General features: G+C 48.5%; 2 protein-coding genes across 4 annotated transcripts in view; both read right to left on the reverse strand.

The window, feature by feature from the left end:
• Positions 1-19,742, reverse strand: part of GAMT (guanidinoacetate N-methyltransferase) — a 215,843-nt gene extending 196,101 nt beyond the window's left edge. Inside the window, exon 1 of one of the 3 annotated variants that reach the window (XM_083594898.1) lies at positions 19,694-19,742. In XM_083594898.1, coding sequence (XP_083451024.1) covers positions 19,694-19,727 — 34 coding nt within the window. In that variant the 5' untranslated portion in view covers positions 19,728-19,742. Of the gene's footprint in view, positions 1-10,686; positions 10,736-14,200; positions 14,215-19,693 lie in introns of those variants that run through there. The other 2 variants (XM_083594899.1, XM_083594897.1) reach the window with 2 other exon arrangements.
• Positions 462-18,765, reverse strand: APBA3 (amyloid beta precursor protein binding family A member 3). The gene is given in 13 exon segments (XM_083594467.1): positions 462-1,533; positions 3,079-3,219; positions 3,849-3,968; positions 5,099-5,311; positions 6,448-6,723; positions 8,543-8,701; positions 8,861-8,947; positions 10,331-10,476; positions 11,449-11,488; positions 12,572-13,304; positions 15,401-15,748; positions 18,511-18,560; positions 18,563-18,765. Coding segments are annotated over 13 exon segments (2,445 nt in total). The 5' UTR covers positions 18,623-18,765; the 3' UTR covers positions 462-1,461.
• Positions 19,743-21,523: the final 1,781 nt, after the last annotated feature.

The raw sequence follows: 21,523 nt of genomic DNA on the forward strand, positions 1-21,523 counted from the left end.
CTGCAGTCTTCCACTCGCCAGTGGACGGGTGAAAAAAGCAAAAACAGCTTGAAGAGGCTGAATTTGGATGGGAAAAACCCAGATTCAAAGGAGCCTTGCCTCCCAGCTCAAACTGGCAGCTGCCTCAGTACAACCTTGCAGGCACAAAACTCTCCCAAAAAAAACATACCGTATTTTTCACTCTATAAGACGCACCAGACCACAAGACGCACCTGGTTTTTGGAGGAGGAAAACAAGAACAAAAATATTCTGAGTCTCAGAAGCCAGAACAGCAAGAGGGATCGCTGCGCAGCGAAAGCAGCAATCCCTCTTGCTGTTCTGGCTTCTGGGATAGCTGTGCAGCCTGCATTCGCTCCATAAGACGCACACACATTTCCCCTTACCTTTTAGGAGGGGAAAAGTGAGTCTTATAGAGCAAAAAATACGGTATTTCCCATGTGCTCACCCTAAAGGTTCTTCTAAAAAAATAAAACTACAAACTGCCAGGTTAGGCTCTGCCCTAACCTTTTACCCTGAGAGGCTGGATTTCCGACTGCAGGAAATGCAGATTATTATTTTTTTTGCATTCTTTCACACCCTTGTGAAGTGATAAATCGGTCCAGACCTATTTATTTTTTAGCATTTTGTATTGACGATTGGCAAGGCAGCCCGTTCCTCACCGCTTACTGAAAGGTTTGTGGATGGACGCCTGCTACAAGTTTTGTTTTAGACCTGTTTCTTGTTGCAAAGAGCAGTCGCCAAAGTTTTTAACACACGGTAGGACTGAGTGTGTGTGTGTGTGTGAGAGAGAGAGAGGTGGAGATATCTGCTCTATTCTAGAAAGACGGTAGAACAGTGAGGTGGGTGTAAACTGTCCCACTGCAAAGAATTTTGTTTCTTTATAATATATAACCCAACCTCCCTGCAAGGAGAAATCTAGCACCTCAAGGGAAAAAATTGTTTCCACGCAATCAAGAAATCCAGCACCTCAAGGAAAAAACAGTTCCTGCGTAATCCCTTCTCAGCTATGCTCTTTCCCCTTATTCCCAGGACATGCAAATTTTAACACAAGGGCAGCAATTATTTCAATATATAAAAAATTATTTATCCACCAGCAGCGTGGTGGGGTACAGCCTTCCTCCCACTGCTTCTTAGCGGCTTCCCATGTCCCGACCCAGAAAACAATTCCACACACACACAAAAACCCACATGTCCGAAACCGCAGGGCAACGCTTGAAGATGGACAATTTACCAGCACCCAAAATAAACCGCACACGAACACACGCTCCCAGTTAAAGCAAAATAAAACCTTTTTTTCCTGTGATTCCGGGTGGAGAAAAAGTCCGTTGAGAGGCAGACAGGTCTGAATTCAGAGAAGACGCCTTTTTGGTGCAGAGAGTCTGGTTTGCGAAGCGAGAAGGGGTTGCATGCAACTTGTTAAGCAGGTGTAGATTTGCCGCCGCCCCAAGAAAACACCTCCCTTCATAGGAAAACGGGTTGTTCCTGTCCGGTCAGGAGACGGTAAGTTGACGCCGGCATGGTTTTGATGTGGACCTGGAATAAAAAAGACACAAGGACGGAAAGGGTGTTTGCATTAAAGCGATATCACTGGGGAACACTTTTTTTGCCATTTTCTGTTGCGTGAGATTTTTCAGCTGTTCTTATACGTTCTTTCAATGCTGCTTTCAAATGTAATTTGATACAGTGATACTTCAGGTTACGTACGCTTCAGGTTACAGACTCCGCTAACCCAGAAATAGTGCTTCAGGTTAAGAACTTTGCTTCAGGATAAGAACAGAAATCGGGCTCTGGTGGTACGGCAGCAGCAGGAGGCCCCATTAGCTAAAGTGGTGCTTCAGGTTAAGAACAGTTTCAGGTTAAGAACGGACCTCCGGAACGAATTAAGTACTTAACCCGAGGTACCACTGTACTCATATTGTACTATTTTGGCTGTGTTTAATAAAATGTTGAATTCTTGCACTGTGAAAAACAAAGATTACGGTGAAAAGTGAAAAACATGAATTGCAAAAAAACAAAACAAAAAACCAACTAGAGCTTACAGAACAAAACCAACTTCAGATGTGAAATCAGCACGTCGAAATTAGGTTAGAACGACTGCAGGTGTCAATGCAACAAAAATTTTGTTCCCCAGTGCCACCCAACATAAAAAGTTGACTTTGCTAATGTTGTTGTTGTTGTTTAGTCATGTCCGACTCTTTGTGACTCCCCTGGACTAGAACACGCCAGGCACTCCTGTCTTCCACTGCCTCCCGCAGTTTGGTCAAACTCACTGCAGATGGTGACAGCAGCCATGAAATTAAAAGACGCCTTCTTCTTGGGAGAAAAGCAATGACAAACCTAGACAGCATCTTAAAAAGCAGAGACATCACCTTGCCAACAAAGGTCCGTATAGTTAAAGCTCTGGTTTTCCCAGTAGTGATGTATGGAAGTGAGAGCTGGACCATCAAGAAGGCTGATCGCCAAAGAATGGATGCTTTTGAATTGTGGTGCTGGAGGAGACTCTTGAGAGTCCCATGGACTGCAAGAAGATCAAACCTCTCCATTCGGAAGGAAATCAGCCCTGAGTGCTCACTGGAAGGACAGATCCTGAAGCTGAGGCTCCAAGACTTTGGCCACCTCGTGAGAAGAGAAGACTCCCTGGAAAAGACCCTGATGTTGGGAAAGATGGAGGGCACAAGGAGAAGGGGACGACGGAGGACGAGATGGTGGGACAGTGTTCTCAAAGCTACCAGCATGAGTTTGACCCAACTGCGGGAGGCAGTGGAAGACAGGAGGGCCTGGCGTGCTCTGGTCCAGGGGGTCACCAAGAGGCGGACATGACTAAATGACTAAACACCAACATCATCATCATCATCATCATCATCATCATTAATACTACTACTACTATTATTTCCACAAAAAAACCCACACCCCTGCAGATTGTCAAAGTTTCTCACCCCTCTCGGAAGGCTGCCCCTTTTAATTTTTTTTGCTTTGCCCGTGAAGCCAAATGCATGCAATTTGGGGGCGTTCCTGTACTAGCAAATTCAGCATCTCAATAAATAATCCTTTGCTGAGGAGGGATGCTTTGATGCCCACCTCGCTGACCGCCTGTGTCAAGATCTGGATGATCTTCTCGTGTGGCATGGCCACCACGCTCTGCCCGTTGATCTCGATGATCCGGTGTCCCACGCGGATCCCGCCCCTCTCGGCGATCCCCCCTCGCATGAGGCTGCAGATCTGGAGCAGGAAGAAGGCAGAGAGACCCTGTTTAAGAGTTGGGTAAAGGTAAAGGGACCCCTGACCGTTAAGTCCAGTCGTGGCCGACTCTGGGGTTGCGGCGCTCATCTCGCTTTATTGGCCGAGGGAGCCGGCGTACAGCTTCCGGGTCATGTGGCCAGCAGGACTAAGCCACTTCTGGCGAAACAGAGCAGCGCACGGAAACGCCGTTTACCTTCCCGCCGGAGCGGTACCTATTTATCTACTTGCACTTTGACGTGCTTTCGAACTGCTAGGTGGGCAGGAGCTTGGACCGAGCGACGGGAGCTCACCCCGTCATTGCGGGGATTCGAACCGCCGACCTTCTGATCGGCAAGTCCTAGGCTCTGTGGTTTAACCCACAGCGCCACCCGTGTCCCATATATATATGCATATATGCATATATTTATGCATATTTGATATATGCACATATGATATATGCATATTTATGCAAATCTTTCAAGTGTTATGGGCCTGCAAAGGTCTTAACACAGCCCCATTTGCTTTGTTATTTAAATTCACTCCAATCCCCCCCACCCTCTAAAAAATACCCCGCAAAACGTTTCGCCACACAGCCTGGCTCGCTCGCTCGAGCCACCTAAGTTACTCACAATGCCGTTCTCCACGCAGAACCCCAGCGGGTATTTCGCATCAGGTCTCCGCACGATGGCGGTGGTGACGGGCGGGCAGTGGACCACGCTGAGGGTCACCACAGTCTGGCTTTTCAAATCCTGGGAAGGGAGAGGGCAGAAATTTGAGGAGCTGGCATACGAAAGCTCGGTGCTCGCGATCCCCGCAGGCTAAGGTGCCCGCAGTGACCTTAGGGCCTTCCAACCAGCGAAGATCGAACCCAGGCCCTGCCAAGCAGAGGCTCTAGCCCTGAGCTGTGGCCCGACCACTAGCAAGAAAGTAAGATTCTAGTCCTCATAGAGGAAGCCAGCAATAAATCACACTGAGTAAGTGTTAACTCGTTATTAGAGGAAACAGGATCTGCACAGGAGAGTCAGGGCTAATGAGCGCAGCGGCTCTGGCCCCGTGAATCAGTTTCTGAGTTACTCCCCGCCTAATTATTTATTGTAATTGTTAAGTGTAAACCGTTTAATTATCACTTGATGATATTTTAGTGTTTACTATTGGATTCCAATGCATTATTGCACATTGTTTTACTTGGGCCTAAGTCATGGGTAGGCAAACTAAGGCCCAGGGGCCGGATCTAGCCCAATCGCCTTCTCAATCCGGCCCGCAGACGGTCTGGGAATCAGCGTGTTTTGACATGAGTAGAATGTGTCCTTTTATTTCAAATGCATCTCTGGGTTGTTTGTGGGGCATAGGAATTCATTCATCCCCCCCAAAAAAAATAATCTGGCCCCCCACAAAGTCTGACCCCTAGTCTAAGTTGTCTATTTTAAAGCTGTTGTGACTTTTTATATAGGATCTGATTGTTACTATCAACGTTTGATGTATTGTTAATTTTGTGTGTGTGGGAAGCTGCTGAGGGAGCCGGCGTTTGTTCACAAACAGCTTTCCGGGTCATGTGGCCAGCAGGACTAAACCGCTTCTGGCGCAACGGGACACTGTGACAGAAACCAGAGTGCATGGAAACACCATTTACCTTCCTGCCGCAGTGGTATCTAATCATCTGCTTGCACCGGTGTGCTTTCGGATTGCTAGGTTGGCAGGAGCTGGGACAGAGCAACGGGAGCTCGCTCCGCCGCGGGGATTCGAACCGCCGACCTTCTGATCGGCAAGCCCAAGAGACTCAGTGGTTTAGACCACAAGTATGATATCGTTCCACCGCCGCTGCTCTGCATCCCACCAGCCCTGGGAAGGAAAAAGAGCCTCCTCCTCTGCCGTCGCTCACCCGTATGATGCCCTGGCAGGAAGCCAGGGGCAGCCCCACCAGGCTGGTCCCGTTGGCTGACATGATGCGGTCCCCAATGCTCAGCTTCCCCGACCGCTCCGCCGCACCTTTGTGCATGAGGTTGGCCACCACCACAGTGGGCAAGATGGAGCCCCACCCCGACTCCACAATCACAACCCCCAGGATCTCCCCTTTCTGCTTGTGGATGACGACCTGAAAGGGAAACACAGGGCAGGAATCAGTGTGGCGCCACGTCTGTAGGAACTGGTGATCTTTCAGTGTGTCTATCCAAAACTCCACTCTTGTGGTTGATCCCCACAACAGCTACTCACTTTGGGTTTTAGTCAAGCAAGCAGTCCAATTTGTCAGCGCCTAAATGATCTTCGCTGTGGGTTAAACCACAGAGCCTAGGACTTGCCGATCAGAAGGTCGGCAGTTCAAATCCCCGTGATGGGGTGAGTAACTAAGGTGGCTTTTTGGGGGACAGGGGTGGGCAGGTGTGGAGGACTTCCTGGTCCTGAATGGGGTCACTGTGCCCCTGAAGGACCAGGTGCGCAGCCTGGGAGTCATTCTGGACTCACAGCTGTCCATGGAGGCGCAGGTCAATTCTGTGTCCAGGGCAGCTCCATCTGGTACGCAGGATGAGACCCTCCCTGCCCGCAGACTGTCTGGCCAGAGTGGTGCATGCTCTAGTTATCTCCCGCTTGGACTACTGCCATGCACTCTACGTGGGGCTGCCTTTGAAGGTGACCCGGAAACTGCAACTAATCCAAAATATGGCAGCTGGAATGGGGACTTGGGGGCGGCCGCCGAGACCACATAACACTGGTCTGAAAGACCTACACTGGCTCCCAGGACATTTCCGAGCACAATTCAAAGTGTTGGTGTTGACCTTGAAAGCCCTAAACGGCCTCGGTCCAGTATCCCTGAAGGAGCGTCTCCACCTCCATCGTTCTGCCCGGACACTGAGGTCCAGCTCCGAGGGCCTTCTGGCGGTTCCCTCATTGCGAGAAGCAAAGCTACAGGGAACCAGGCAGAGGGCCTTCTCGGTAGTGGCGCCCGCCCTGTGGAACGCCCTTCCAGCAGAAGTCAAAGAGATAAACAACTACCTGACATTCAGAAGACATCTTAAGGCAGCCCTGTTCAGGGAAGTTTTTAATGTGTGACATCTTAGTGTATTTTTGGTCTTTATGGAAGCCGCCCAGAGTGGCTGGGGAAACCCAGCCAGATGGGCGGGGTACTAAAAATAAATTATTATTATTATTGTTTATCTTGACCAACCCCTACAATGCAGGTGAGGTCTCTGCCCACCCACCTCTGGGGAGAGGAGGGGAAAGATCCGTCCTTACTTCCTTACAGTTCTCTTGCTTGGAGAAGTGCGCCAAATCGCCATTGTACAGCTCTTCCCCCGGGACAAAGCTTTCGTCGCCCTCGTCATCGCCGCACCGCCGGGGGTGGAGCTGGTCTGGGTCGATGCCGCTGGCCCTCAGGAACTGCTGGTACGCGACGCTGAAAGCTTGGCCGATTGCTTGGGCTATCAAGGGAGCCTGCGGAAGGAGAAGGCGGGTTTCCGGCGCGGAACTCGAACCCAGGACCGCGGGGTTAAAAGCCGCATGATCTACTGACTGAGCCGTCAACAATAACAACATCAGCAGCATGGTTGTGACTGCAACTATTATCGTTAAACAGAGCCGATAAAAATCAACGTTTTTTTTTAAAAATGAGATTTTTTAATTTTAATTTTTTTAAAAAAAATTAAATAAAAAAATACAATTTAAATTAAAAAAATCTGCTTTTTAAATGTAAATGGGATTTTTTAATTTAAACCGCATTTTTAAAATAAAATGCTTTTTTGGGGGAAATCTTTCTAAAGATTTTCTGTTCCAGTTACATTATAGTCCAAAGGCTATTCATCAGGAAATAAAGATTAGCTTCAAGTTTTTCACGTGTGCTAAAACTCAGTCTGTTTTCTAATAAAATAAAATTGTATAACCACATCAGTTAACAAACATGGATACATACGCTATAATGTCATTGTTTTAGTTAAATCAATTGTTTAAATTGTCATTAAGGAAATGATTATTTCCCCCCTTCCAATAAAGTATAGCAGAAAAGTTGCCCAAATATGAACAGTTAACTTACTAAACCTCACAATCATTTCGTAACTATCTATGTATTTCTAATAGTAAAACCAAATCAGTCATTTTTGATATTGCTGTAAAAACTGCTCTCGCAATTCATTATTCCAAAAAACGAAACCTTCCTCTGGTTGTCAATATTAAGATGACACCAGGAAGAACGAGTCTGTCTGGGGGGAAAAATGATTTGAATCAAGTCTTACCAACTAGTGATTTAAATTGATTTGATGTCAATCAAATCCAAACCGTTGCTATATTCCACTTACTATTTATAACTTGTCATAAGGACTAGAAACTTGGTTTCAAAACGCAGCTCTCTGCATTCTACCTCTCCCAGCTCTACCTCTCTTTCAAATCAGAACCAGCGAAGGCGGTGAAGGTCCTGTGTGAGTGTCTGGAGGCGGTTGGAGGATGGATGGCGGCTAACAGATTGAGGTTGAATCCTGACAAGACAGAAGTACTGTTTTTGGGGGACGGGGTGGGCGGGTGTGGAGGACTCCCTGGTCCTGAATGGGGTGACTGTGCCCCTGAAGGACCAGGTGTGCAGCCTGGGAGTCATTCTGGACTCACAGCTGTCCATGGAGGTGCAGGTCAATTCTGTGTCCAGGGCAGCTCCATCTGGTACGCAGGATGAGACCCTCCCTGCCCGCAGACTGTCTGGCCAGAGTGGTGCATGCTCTGGTTATCTCCCGCTTGGACTACTGCAATGCGCTCTACGTGGGGCTACCTTTGAAGGTGACCCAGAAACTACAACTAATCCAGAATGCGGCCGCCAGACTGGGGACTGGGAGCGGCCGCCGAGACCACATAACACCAGTCCTGAAAGACCTACATTGGCTCCCAGGACATTTCCGAGCACAATTCAAAGTGTTGGGGCTGACCTTGAAAGCCCTAAACGGCCCAGTAGACCTGAAGGAGCATCTCCACCCCCATCGTCCAGCCTGGACACTGAGGTCCAGCTCCGAGGGCCTTCTGGCGGTTCCCTCCCTGCGAGAAGTGAAGTTACAGGAAACCAGGCAGAGGGCCTTCTCGGTGGTGGCGCCCGCCCTGTGGAACGCCCTCCCACCAGATGTCAAGGAAATAAGCAAGGCAGCCCTGTTTAGGGAAGTTTTTAATATTTAACGCTGTATTGTTTTTAACACTTGATTGGGAGCGGCCAGAGTGGCTGGGGAAGCTCAGCCAGATGGGTGGGGTATAAATAAAAAATTATTATTATTATTATTCTCCTTTCCATTTCTACATGGGACATCACACACATATACGGCCCCCGAGGTTCTCCCCCGGCCCCCGATTTCCCCAGGCTCACATCCGCCGAGTGGAAGACGTGGCAGATCATCTTGTAGAGTTGCTTTTCGGCAGAGGCGTCGGCCCGGCGAGGCAGTTTCCGGCGAGCCATGAGAACCACGATGTTCCCGATGTCAGCGATGTAGGAGATAGTTTGCAGGAGATGGTCCATCATCGCCTCCTGGGAGCGGAAAGAGGGGAAGGAAGAGGGGTCACAAGGAATAGGAGCCACGCTTTGACCAAGTGTTTTTGGCACTCGGAAATTCCTGGCGAATCCTCGAACTCGAGCCCCGCTTCCGCCTCTGCCGCTAGGCTACCCGGAAGCCCACAAGGGACGCACCTGGGAGTCGGCCGTAAGGACCTTGATCCTCTGCGTGGAGATGAAGAGATCCACCTCCGTCATGGGCTGCGATTCTCCTTCGGGGGCCTGTAATGCAATGGCAGACGTCTTGAGGCAAGCGATGACCAGGAAATAGAGAGACGGGGTGGTCGGGAAAGGAGAGACGTGGGGCAAGTGATGGCCGGAAGAGGGAGCAACAGGGGGCAAGTGATGGCTGGAGATTAAGCGAAGTGGGGCAAGTGATGGCTGGGAAATTAAGCGCAGTCAGGCAAGTGATGGCTGGCAGAGGGTGCAACATGGGGCAAGTGAGGGCTGGGAGATTAAGCGAAGTGGGGCAAGTGATGGCTGGCAGAGGGAGCAACATGGGACAAGTGATGGCTGGGAGATTAAGTGCAGTTGGGCAAGTGATGGCCAGCAGAGGGAGCAACATGGGGCAGGTGATGGCTGGGAGAGGGAGCAGCATGGGGCAAGTGATGGCCGGCAGAGGGAGCAACATGGGGCAGGTGATGGCTGGGAGATTAAGTGCAGTTGGGCAAGTGATGGCCAGCAGAGGGAGCAACACGGGGCAGGTGATGGCTGGGAGATTAAGTGCAGTTGGGCAAGTGATGGCCAGCAGAGGGAGCAACATGGGGCAGGTGATGGCTGGGAGATTAAGTGCAGTTGGGCAAGTGATGGCCGGCAGAGGGAGCAACATGGGGCAAGTGATGGCCAGCAGAGAGAGCAACACGGGGCAGGTGATGGCTGGGAGATTAAGTGCAGTTGGACAAGTGATGGCCGGCAGAGGGAGCAACATGGGGCAAGTGATGGCTGGGAGATGGAGCAGCATGGGGCAAGTGATGGCCGGCAGAGGGAGCAACAGGGGGCAAGTGATGGCTGGGAGATTAAGCAAAATGGGGAAAGTGATGGCTGGGAAATTAAGCGCAGTCAGGCAAGTGATGGCTGGGAGATTAAGCAAAGTGGGGCAAGTGAGGGCTAGCAGAGGGACCAACACGGGGCAAGTGATGGCTGGGATATTAAGCACAGTCGGGCAATTGATGGCCGGCAGAGGGAGCAATATGGGGCAAGTGATGGCTGAGTGATGGCTGGGAGATTAAGCGAAGTGGGGCAAGTGATGGCCGGCAGAGGGAGCTACACGGGGCAAGTGATGGCCGGCAAATGGAATAACATGGGGCAAGTGATGGCCGGCAGAGGGAGCAACATGGACCAGACCACAGACCCCTTTAGCCCCGCATCCTGCTTCCAGAGGTGAACAGCCAGAGTGACCCAACAGAAAGTCCACAAACCTCTTCCACTCTGCCCCTGCCAGCAGGCGCCGAGAGAGATAGACTGCACCTGTACCTGGAGGCTCCACTTAGGTGGAATTAGGAATGCTAAGGGATCCCTTGCTGGATTGGACCAAAGCTGCCTCTACAGCAACACATCTCTGGGCGACAGAGGTTGCAGCAGCTGCCCGCTCCCCTTGGATCTCACCTTGATCCTGTCCACAGCTTTCTGAGCTTGGGCCATGCGGACGTGGGTCGGGGGGTTCCTCTCCGAGACCAGCTGCGTGGAGCCCAGGTACTTGGCCCCGAAGATCACGCCGTCCAGCAGATCTTCGGGCTCGCAGGGGCCTGGGACTGGATTAAACGACGAAAGGGCCCGTTTCTTAACGGAACGTGGAATGGAACAAAGCAAAAAAAAAACCCTTTCCCTCAACCCTCAAGTTTCTAGTCCATACAGGGGAAGTTCTTCACCTGGAACGAGAGCAACTCCCCTCCTTTTTGCACGAGATTGTGATAGGAATTTTGAGGTCTTAGATATATGGCAATGTTCATGACCGCACGTACATAGATCAGCACAGGAAGACCGACCTGAAGCCATTTTGATTGCTAAACTGAGCCAATATCTTCTCTGCAAGGTCAAAGTGGGAAATCTCCCATTGTCTCTTTCCTCACAAATCCTGTCTTAAGGGTATGTCTGTGTTTGAATAGGGTGTGAGCCTGTGACCTGGCCCAGGAACTAAGTATTTATCACTACAAAAGAATGGCCAGGCTCCCCAGGAAATCCAATCAAGTAACCTGCCAGACTGGAGATAAACAAGGACAGGAGAAAAACAACATTCCAATTTTCTGTCTTAGACCGCCTTTTCTGTGATGTAGGTGTGATGTATCTGAGGGGTGGTCTTCGGTTACACCCCTTCTGTGATGTATGTATGATGTTTCTGGGGGTGGTCTTGATCTACAGGGTGGCAATTTCAAAAGTCCATATAAGGCCTTGCACGCCATTTTTCTGGGTCCCTCCTCTCTCCTGCGGGCGAGGGGAGCCCCCTGTTGCAACAGATCCATAAAGATCAGGCTTACTAGCTGCTTTGCTTCTCAATATTCTCTGGTTGGCCTCTGTTATCTTCTCCTACCAATAGGGAACCTACCTATGTAAGGACTCTATATCGGCTCTTGGATACGCCATAAGGGAAAAGGGCAAATTTTTATTTACAACAAGATTGATAGGGTTCCAGCATGCCCCAGACACAGCCCCACATGTTGAAATAACCCGACACTCAACACAGAAGCCTCCTCCTGCGAGTGGGACAAAAAATCTCCTTCACTCACCTTCCTTGTAAGTCGGCAAGGACGACAAATCCGCTTTATCCTGTTCAAAGAGGGAAACAAGAGCGTTGCAGTCAGTTAAATCCTCCTTCGAACGTTGCTTAGTCGGCTTGCAAACCGCCTCGTGCATTGCGACGCAGAAAGGCGGCGTGCATATAAAAAGCAAAGTCAAATTTAAACAAAGCCCCCTTATTCTTCTAAAGGCCCTTACTCGGTCTACACCACTGGATGGCGGCTAACAGATTGAGGTTGAATCCTGACAAGACAGAAGGACTGTTCTTGAGGGACAGGAGGCGGGCAGGTGTGGGGGACTCCCTGGTCCTGAATGGGGTCACTGTGCCCCCGAAGGACCAGGTGCGCAGCCTGGGAGTAATTTTGGACTCCCAGCTGTCCATGGAGGCGCAGGTCAATTCTGTGTCCAGGGCAGCTCCATCTGGTACGCAGGATGAGACCCTACCTAGCCGCAGACTGTCTGGCCAGAGTGGTGCATGCTCTGGTTATCTCCCTCTTGGACTACTGCCATGCGCTCTATGCGGGGCTACCTTTGAAGGTGACCCAGAAACTACAACTAATCCAGAATGCGGCAGTCAGACTGGGGACTGGGAGCAGCCGCTGAGACCACATAACACCGGTCTTGAAAGACCTCCATTGGCTCCCAGTAAGTTTCCGAGCACAATTCAAAGTATTGGGGCTGACCCTGAAAGCCCTAAATGTCCCAATATCCCTGAAGGAGCGTCTCCACCCCCATCGTCCAGCCCAGACACCAGGGTCCATCTCCTGAGGGCCTTCTGGAGGTTCCCTCCCTGCGAGAAGTGAGGTTGCAGGGAGCCAGGCAGAGGGCCTTCTCGGTGGTGGCGCCCTCCCTGTGGAACGCCCTCCCACCAGATGTCAAGGAAATAAACAACCGCTTGACTTTTAGAAGACATCCGAAGGCAGCCCTGTTTAGGGAGGTTTTTAATGTCTGACGTTTTATCGTGTTTTTAATTTTCTGCTCGGAGCTGCCCAGAGTGGATGGGGAAACCCTGCCAGATGGGCAGGGTATAAACAATAAAAATTATTATTATTACGGTGACTGGCATTGGTGCTTCAACCTGTGACAAGGTGTGCCCCCTCGCGAGATCCTTACCACCACGTCTGAAGAGCAGGACGCCTCTTCCTCGCGCGCAGACCCCGGCGCCGGCCGCCTCCAGCCCGGCTCCAGCGAAGGTCCCCCCAAAACGGAATCAGCGGAGGAGAGAGGTGGCTCCTTCCATCGGCGGGGGCCTTCCCCCTGAGCCCTGTCCGAGGCCAATTCCCCCGGCGCCATTCCCCTGGGGTGGCTGCTCCCGGTCACCGCGTCCGAGCGAGCTAAGGGCGTCTCGGCACCCACGTCAGAAGCAGACCCCCGTTCGTAGCGCAGGAGACTGAGAAGATCCTCGCTCTCCACCTCCGCCGACAGCAATCCTCGCCCCCTCCGCGGGCACGCCGGACCCCCCAAGCCGTGCCCCGTGGCGATGTGGAGCGGGCAAGGGGCCCCCTGGCACTCTTCGGGCGCTAGAAGAGGGTCTCCGTCGCCTTCGGAAACATGGCCTTCTTCGCCGTCGGAGGCGGGCAGAAGACCGTCTTCGGACGTGGGCGATCGGTCTTCGAAATTCGGGCTGAGTCGCTGCAGGCGGGTCAGGAGGCCGTGGAGATGAAGGTGATCGGAATCCGGGGCGTCCTCCTCTTCCTCCCGGACGACGTCCGCATCTTCCATTTCTACGAGAAGCTCAGCCGGATCTGCGGGCTGCAGGTCGCTTTCCTGCAAGGCTTCCCGGGGGCCCGGCGTCCAGCCGGCGTCCCCGGACACGGGTTCGGGAGACGCCTCCATCAAGACCCTGCTGGAGGAAAAGCAAGGTTCAGCCCTCTGAGAAGTCAGGGGTGTCTGGGCATTGTGGGGAGTGATATAAACAGAAAGGAATGTAAGCTCTTTTTATATGCAATAACAGCAGCAAGAATATTACTGGCCCAAAAATGGAAGCAAGAAGAATTGCCGACAATTGAAGAATGGAGGATGAAGCTAATGGACTATGCAGAACTTGATAAACTAACAGGGAGGATTTGAAACCGGCGGGACCAGAAATTCACGGAAGACTGGAGTAAATTTACGGACTACTTGAAAAGATATTTGTGAAGATCAGACGACGTTTGTAGGTTTGCAAGAAGTTTTGTGAGGAGTATTACTGGAAGTATTGCAAAAATGGAGAAGGGGGAGGATGATCTGTTAAGAGATGTAAAGGCAATATAAAGTTAAGAAATGCATAAGAAGTGGTTAAAACGGTGGATCATCCGAGGTGCTGACGGAAGTCTAAAAAAGATTGTATAAGTGATAAGTTTTGTGGTACGTTTTATAATTTATATGTTAAAATCAATAATTACAATTAAAGCATCACAGCACTAGCTGTTTCCTTTAAAAAAGCCATTTGTTGTTGCTGCTGTTCCTATTATTAAGTGTTTCCATATTTCAAAAAGTGAAAATACAGGCACAAAGGTTGCTTGTTTTTTTTTACAAAGTTGTTGAGCTGTGTTTTGCAAAATCTCCGAAAGCACTGAAGATTTTTAGCTATCTGCCAAAAAAATCAACAGTTCTGACCAGTGCCGGATTTACGTATAAGCTAAACAAGCTATAGCTTAGGGCCCCACACTCTTGGGGCCCCCCAAAAAGTTAAAGGGGAAAAACTGGATGTATGTTTCCAAAATAGAAGATAAAAAAACAAATAAAATAAAATCTACCTACAGCAACAGTGTTTTGTGTTGTGTAGGCTCCTAGGATGTAAACCATGGGCCCTGCCTGCTCCCTAAAATATCACTGCTTTGCTCCTTTCTATATATAGGGTGCCAACATTCTGCATGGACTGGTCGCACGGCCACATGTGCAAATGGCTTGAGATACCTATGAGGTCCATAAATTACCATATAGCATATATTCAACACACAAAAAACAGCAACAATTTGTTGTTGACAAAGGACAGCTGGACATATAAAGGGCCCCATTACCTTCGGTAGCTTAGGGCCTCATCCAACCTAAATCCGGCCCTAATCCTGACATAGGTTGCCCCGGGCATATTTACCGATTTTGTTTCTGACGGACAGATCCCAGATACGTCTTGGAATATCATTTGTAATGGTAAAGGGACCCCTGACCATTCGGTCCAGTCATGGCCGACTCTGGGGTTGCGGCGCTCATCTCGCTTTACTGGCCGAGGGAGCCGGCGTACAGCTTCCGGGTCATGTGGCCAGCAGGACTAAGCCGCTCCTGGCGAACAAGAGCAGCGCACGGAAACGCCGTTTACCTTCCCGCCGGAGTGGTACCTATTTATCTACTTGCACTTTGACGTGCTTTCGAACTGCTAGGTTGGCAGGAGCAGGGACCGAGCAACGGGAGCTCACCCCGTCATTGCGGGGATTCGAACCGCCAACCTTCTGATCGGCAAGTCCTAGGCTCTGTGGTTTAGACCTTTAAATCCCTTTAAATCCTTATACCACCCTTAATCAGAATATCACACACCAGCTCCCAAGAGCCTGTTGGTGCAACAGGAAGGTTTTCAGCTGCCACCGGAAGGACAACGAGAAGGGAGCTTGCCTGGTTTCCCTAGGCAGGGAGTTCCAAAGTTGCCTCGAAGGAGCCAACACCGAGAAGGCCCTGTTCTTCGTCCTCACCAAGCGGAACCGAGAGAGGGGCCTCTCCAAAGACCTCAAAACCCAGGCAGACTCGTATGGGACGATACGAGAACCCTGAACCTCCTCTGGCAGCATTTGGGGGCCCGGGAGTCCTGTGCCGTGGCGGTCTGCCCCACTTCAACCATCCCGGGGGGCCGTGTTTCGCGCCAGGATCAACCTCCCCAAAGACAGCGCAGCATTTCAGTGGAACGGGAAAGGCCATCCCGATTCCTGCTTTGCGGCGGGGACTTGTATGAAGTTTAAAAACGGGTTTTACCTGCAGCCTTGGCTGACCGCTTGCTTGCAAGCTCGGGGGCTGGAATCCGGCGGATTCAAAAGCCAATTGGATCGTTCAGCAATATCTGAGCCGCTCTGGGTCTCGGGCACCGCCGATTCGGAGATCCCGGAGTCTGCTTTTGAAATGGGGGCTTGCAGACGGCCGGGAGACGGACCGGGCTGTTCCCAGACGGAAGAAGCATCTGTTCCGGGTTTTCCGGGGGTATCGGGGTCTGTCGCCATGCGCTCCTCTAAGTCCATGGAGAGGGTCTCTGGGGGGTCAGTCACCGAATTCGCCTCCGACTTGAAGTCCATCTCACTGTCGGTCATGATGGCGGAAGGAACAGCCCTACACTTGAAAACGAAAGCGAGCATACAAGACCGGGCTCCAGGGAGACCCGAATTCAAATCCCACCACCCACCTCGCTGTGAAGTTCCTTGGGGGTCTGTGCTAGAAATCCCGCAGGTTACCCCGGTAAAATTAGCAAAAATGTACAAAAATGGTTACGTTTCCTCTTCACTGACCCTAGGAATTAATTTGCAGCCTGCATTCTCTTCCCGCATCACAAATAACCCAAACCCTAGCATTTACTAATTTCTAGGGTTTATCCTAAATGTAGAACAGCATTTTTTAAAAAAATAAATACAGATGTTGCAGATTGGAATGTGGAAATGGACGAGTGGAACAGACTTGAGGACGCTCACACGGTTTTGTATTTTTGTTATACGGTGGTCCTTTGGTTCTCAAACACCTTGGTTCCCAAACAACTTGGAACCCAAACGCTGCAATCCCGGAAGGAAGTGCTCCGGTTTGCAAACCTTTTTCGGAAGCCGAACATGCTCTGTTTTGAGTGTTACGCTTCCGTTTTGAGTGCTACACTGAGATCTCTCTGTTTTTGCTATTTATTTTGCGTTTTTGCGGCTCTTTTTGTGTGTGTGACTGTGCGGAACCCAATTCAGCTACTGATTGATTGTGTGACTGCAGTACATTGTTCATTGCTTTCATTTTATGGGTCAATGGTCTCGCTAGATAGTAAAATTCATGTTCAATTGCTGTTTTAGGAGTTGTTTTTAAAAGTCCGGAGCGCATTCATCCATTCTGCATTGCTTTCTATGGGAAAGCGTGCCTTGGTTTTGGAACGCTTTGGTTTCGGAACGGAATTTCCGGAACAGATTAAGTTTGAGAACCAAGGGACCACTGTATCTGAGATTCTAGCACTGCTGGGGGGGGGGGGCTGATTTAAATGGGCCCAGGATCAGGGAAGACACACTGTTTTAAGACACACTGTTTTAAGAAGAAAAGGTTTGGTATAAATGCAGTAAACCAATCTAGCCCAGTATTTTTTTTCTCACAGTAGCCAAAAATATTATAATTTACTGAACTTCATTGCAATTTTGGACAACTGCAACGTGCTTCAGGCACCGATATATGCTAAGATAATCGGCTCGAAATGTTTCAGGTTCAGGCAAAACTGCCCAGACATGTTTTTACTTTTTACTTTACTGCAGATTTTAATTTTTTTGCCTTCTTTTATTTTTTTAGAAAAACGTTTCCAATGGTTTTTGAACTCATCCTTCGCAGGTCGTTCCAACCCTTCCCGTAAAAGCACTTAGAAGTTTTGCTAACAGTGGTCGAATCAATTAAATTCAATTAAATTTGGGAAGGGCGGCTAAAAGAGCAAGGACAACAGATAACGGACAGGTAATGGTTTCAGGGATGAGAAAAGGAAGGAAATGGCACAATTTGGCTGCATTTTAATATTTCAATATTTTAATGTTGTATGTTATCTTGTTTTTAAATTGTATTCATTCAACTTGTTAGCTGCCCTGAGCCCGGCCTTGGCTGGGGAGGGCGGGGTATACATAAAAATTATTATTATTATTATTATTTTGGTTGCAGTCTGCAGATTTTCTTTCGGAGAACAGGACTCGTCTATTTTATTTTTTTCAAAAAAACAACAATAAATGTTCCCCAGGCATTTGAGAAATTAAAGAGATATTTGCAGCTATCAATGGTTTTGCAAGCAGAATTCCAAATTCCGGGCGTGCTTTTTCACAAGGCAAACCCACGCATGTTTACTCCCAATGATTCCCACATCCAATATGTGCCTCCAATTGCAGCCTTAAGGTGGGTCTAACCCCGTCTACTCAGAAGCAAGCCGTACTGATTGGAAGAAATTTAAAGACTATTTACAGAAATACTGCAAAATTAATGAATGTCAGAATGATGTTGGATAGAAATTAAGTGGTTTCCAGCTGTAATGCTTTAAGAAGATGGAAGAAGGGTATAATTAGGTAAAAAAATAATAATAACTAAAATGGTGTTGGATTGGAAATAAGTGGTATTGGCAACAAAGTTAATAAGAATATGCAAAAACGAATTGATAATGGATGAAAATACTGAGTTATAAAATGTCAAGTTATAGAGATAAGATAAATGAAAGAGGGTAAGGATTTGCTGATTTGATTATTTAAACGGGAATACAAGAAGGGGTGTGTGTGAGGAAGTCAAAGAAACAAGCAAATGAGTTTTATGTTATGAAAAATAATTGTTTTTAATTTTTCTTGTTTTTTCTGTACGTTTTACTTATTTTTTTATTTTTTATTTTTGTTATTATGTGTTTTTGTATATTTGTCTTTGTAAAATCTTAATAAATATTTCTTTAAAAAAAAAACAGAAGTAAGCCTTACTGAATTCAAGGGCGGAGGGTTTACTCCCAGGTGATTGAAGTCAGACCTGAGTTGCAATGCTTTGCAAGCCTTTAAAAAAAAAAGCAAGCATTGAATTCTGGGTTATGTGTGGCTTGTTTACTCAGGAGTAGACAGGGTTATTGTTATTTAAAGTATTTACAAACCAAAGGACTGAAACGGACACAGCTAAACCCACCCAAAAATTAAACAAAAACACAGAACTCAGATATAGGAAAGTTGCCAGTCGTTGCCATCAAACCACCCACATTTTTTAAATTCAGATTTAATTAGTTTTTGCCTGGCTTGATGTGTAACAAATCTATAAACTTGCCAGATTATTTCACACTGTTTTGGTTGCATTTCAGGCGGTTTACAAGCAAAACGAAGCGGATGCAAACTTTTTAAGGGGAAAAAACTCACTTTCTGGAAAACTTTTTTGTTGTTGCTGCAGAGGAGGAGCGACCGGGAGTAGAGCAGCTTTGCAAACTTGCAGGTTTTGGTGCTTTTTGCAAGCAGGATCCGGCCCGCTCATTCCGGGTCAGGGCATTGTTTGTTGCTGTTGTTTGGTTTTTCTACCCCTTGCAACTGGAAAATCCTTTCTCTGAACTTCTTTTTCTTCCTGCTGGGTCTTTTCTCTCCCTGTGGATTGAGCATGTGTGGGGAGGAGGGGAAAAGAAAGGAATAAAGGATTCTGGGAGGTGTAGTTTTCTTGGTTGCACGGTGCTCCCACCAGCCTCCAAAAGACTGATCAGCCACTGGGTCAAACAGAGAGCCGAAGTGGCCCTTTTGAGAGCGGAGAAGCATCCTGTGTTGCCCAGAAGCTTGCAGATTGTTTTTATCAAAATATATACGCACGCACGTGCATTCAAAAAGCAAAACATACCTGAATCAGCTTGTCCCTCCACCGGGTCAAACAGAGAGCGGTGGTGGCTATTTTGAGCGCAGAGAAGAGTCCTATGTGACCCAGAAGCTTGCAGATTGCTTTTATTGAAATATATATGCACGCACATGCATTCAAAAAGCAAAAGCTACCTGAATTAGCTTGACCCTCCACCGGGTCAAACAGAGAGCGGTGGTGGCCCCTTTGAGCGCGGAGAAGAGTCCAGTGTGACCCAGAAGCTTGCAAATTGCTTTGATCAAAATATATACGCACGCACATGCATTTGAAAAGCAAAAACCTACTTGAATCAGCTTGATCTTTTCGAAGGGGGTAGAAAGATACCCCTGCGACGGTTTGGGGTTTAAGAAGCTCCCTCTGTGACGAAATTTGCTTTGAAGATCAAACCGGGGAGCGAATCCTCTCTCACGCGCTCTTTCTGGTCGTAATAAGACGCCTCTCTCCTCTTTAACCTGCTTCCTTTCACCGGGCTTTCGGAAGATCTCTTTGCAAGCAGATCAAGTTGCCTTTTAGGGAGCTGGGGGATCAGATTCCGTTTAAAAATCCATGACGGGGCATCGTTGTCTTTCATGTCCTGGCAGCAAAATATCGACGAGGAAAAGGCCTTCTCTTAAACAGACCTTCCTTTTGGCAGGGATAGTGTAACAGGAATTTTACGGTCTTAGATATATGGTAATGTTCATAAGTTACCAACCAACCACATACATAAATCAGCACAGGAAGGCCAACCTGGAACCATTTTTATTCCTAAACTGAGCCAATGTTTTCTCTGCAAGGTCAAACTGGAAAAGCCTCCCCATTGTCTCTTTCCTCACAAATCCTGTCTCAAGGGCACATTTAAGATATGAATAGGGTGTGAGCCTGTGACCTGGCCCAGGAACTAAGTATTTATCATTACAAAAGACTGGCCAGGCTCCCCAGGAAATCCAATCAAGTAACCTGCCAGACAGGAGATAAACAAGGACAGGAGAAAAACAACATTCAAATTTCTGTTGTAGACCGCCTTTTCTGTGATGTAGGTGAGATGTATCTGAGGGGTGGTCTTAGGTTACACCCCTTCTGTGATGTATGTATGATGTTTCTGGGGCTGGTCTTGATCTACAGGGTGGCAATTTCAACAGTCTTTATAAGGTCTTGCACACCATTTTTCTGGGTCCCTCCTCTCTCCTGCAGGCGAGGGGAGCACCCTGTTGCAACAGATCCATAAAGGCCAAGCCTACAGGCTGCTGTTTTGCTCCAAGTAATCCTGGTTGGCGTCTTTGTTTTTTGTCCAAGGGAGCCCTCGGATTTTCCCGTTAACAAGACCCAGAGTTGAACGTTATCCTTATTGTTAATTTTAAAATATCGGAACAAACCCAGAACATTGCGCCGTCCTGCTTAGAAGAAAATGCACAGGACAGGGTCGGATAGGGGCCCTTTTAGAGCCTGAGAGCGAGGGTCCCTCGTTGGAAACTTAACGGGGGCCGCATGAACCCTTTCCAGGGCCGAACTTAGGTTTGATGAGACCCTAAGCTACTGAAGGTAATGGGGCCCTTTATATGTCCAGCTGTCCTTTGTCAACAACAAATGGCCGCTGTTTTTTGTGTTGTTATTGTCCATGGAATTTAATATGGTCTGAAGCTCAACATCAAAAAAACGAAGATCATGGCCACTGGTCCCATCACGTTCTGGCAAATAGAAGTGGAAGAAATGGAGGCAGTGAGAGATTTCACTTTCTTGGGCTCCATGATCACTGCAGATGGTGACAGCAGCCACGAAATAAAAAGACGCCTGCTTCTTGGGAGAAAAGCAGTGACAAACCTGGACAGCATCTTAAAAAGCAGAGACATCACCTTGCCAACAAAGGTCCGTATAGTTCAAGCTATGGTTTTCCCAGTAGTGATGTATGGAAGTGAGAGCTGGACCATCAAGAAGGCTGATCGCCGAAGAATGGATGCTTTTGAATTCTGGTGCTGGAGGAGACTCTTGAGAGTCCCATGGACTGCAAGAGGATCAAACCTCTCCATTCTGAAGGAAATCAGCCCTGAGTGCTCACTGGAAGGACAGATCCTGAAGCTGAGGCTCCAAGACTTTGGCCACCTCATGAGAAGAGAAGACTCCCTGGAAAAGACCCTGATGCTGGGAAAGATGGAGGGCACAAGGAGAAGGGGACGATGGAGGACGAGATGGTGGGACAGTGTTCTCGAAGCTACCAGCATGAGTTTGACCAAACTGCGGGAGGCAGTGGAAGACAGGAGGGCCTGGCGTGCTCTGGGCCAGGGGGTCACGAAGAGGCGGACGCAACTAAACGACTAAACAACAACAACAAAATGCAGCCAATATAATTTAATGGCTAGAGTCTCCATTAATTCCATTATGTCTAACTCTCGAGTATTCCTAATACTGGAATTTATGCAGCCAATATAATTTAAGGGCTAGAGTCTCCATTAATAGCTCTAACTCTTGAGTATTTCTAATGCTGGAATTCATCAATAGGTCTACTCTGAGTATTTCTAATATTGGATTATATCACCCTGTGCAGCCAATACAAATAAA

This window comes from Podarcis filfolensis, assembly GCF_964270895.1.
Source record: "Podarcis filfolensis genome assembly, chromosome: 18".
Lineage (NCBI taxonomy): Eukaryota > Metazoa > Chordata > Lepidosauria > Squamata > Lacertidae > Podarcis > Podarcis filfolensis.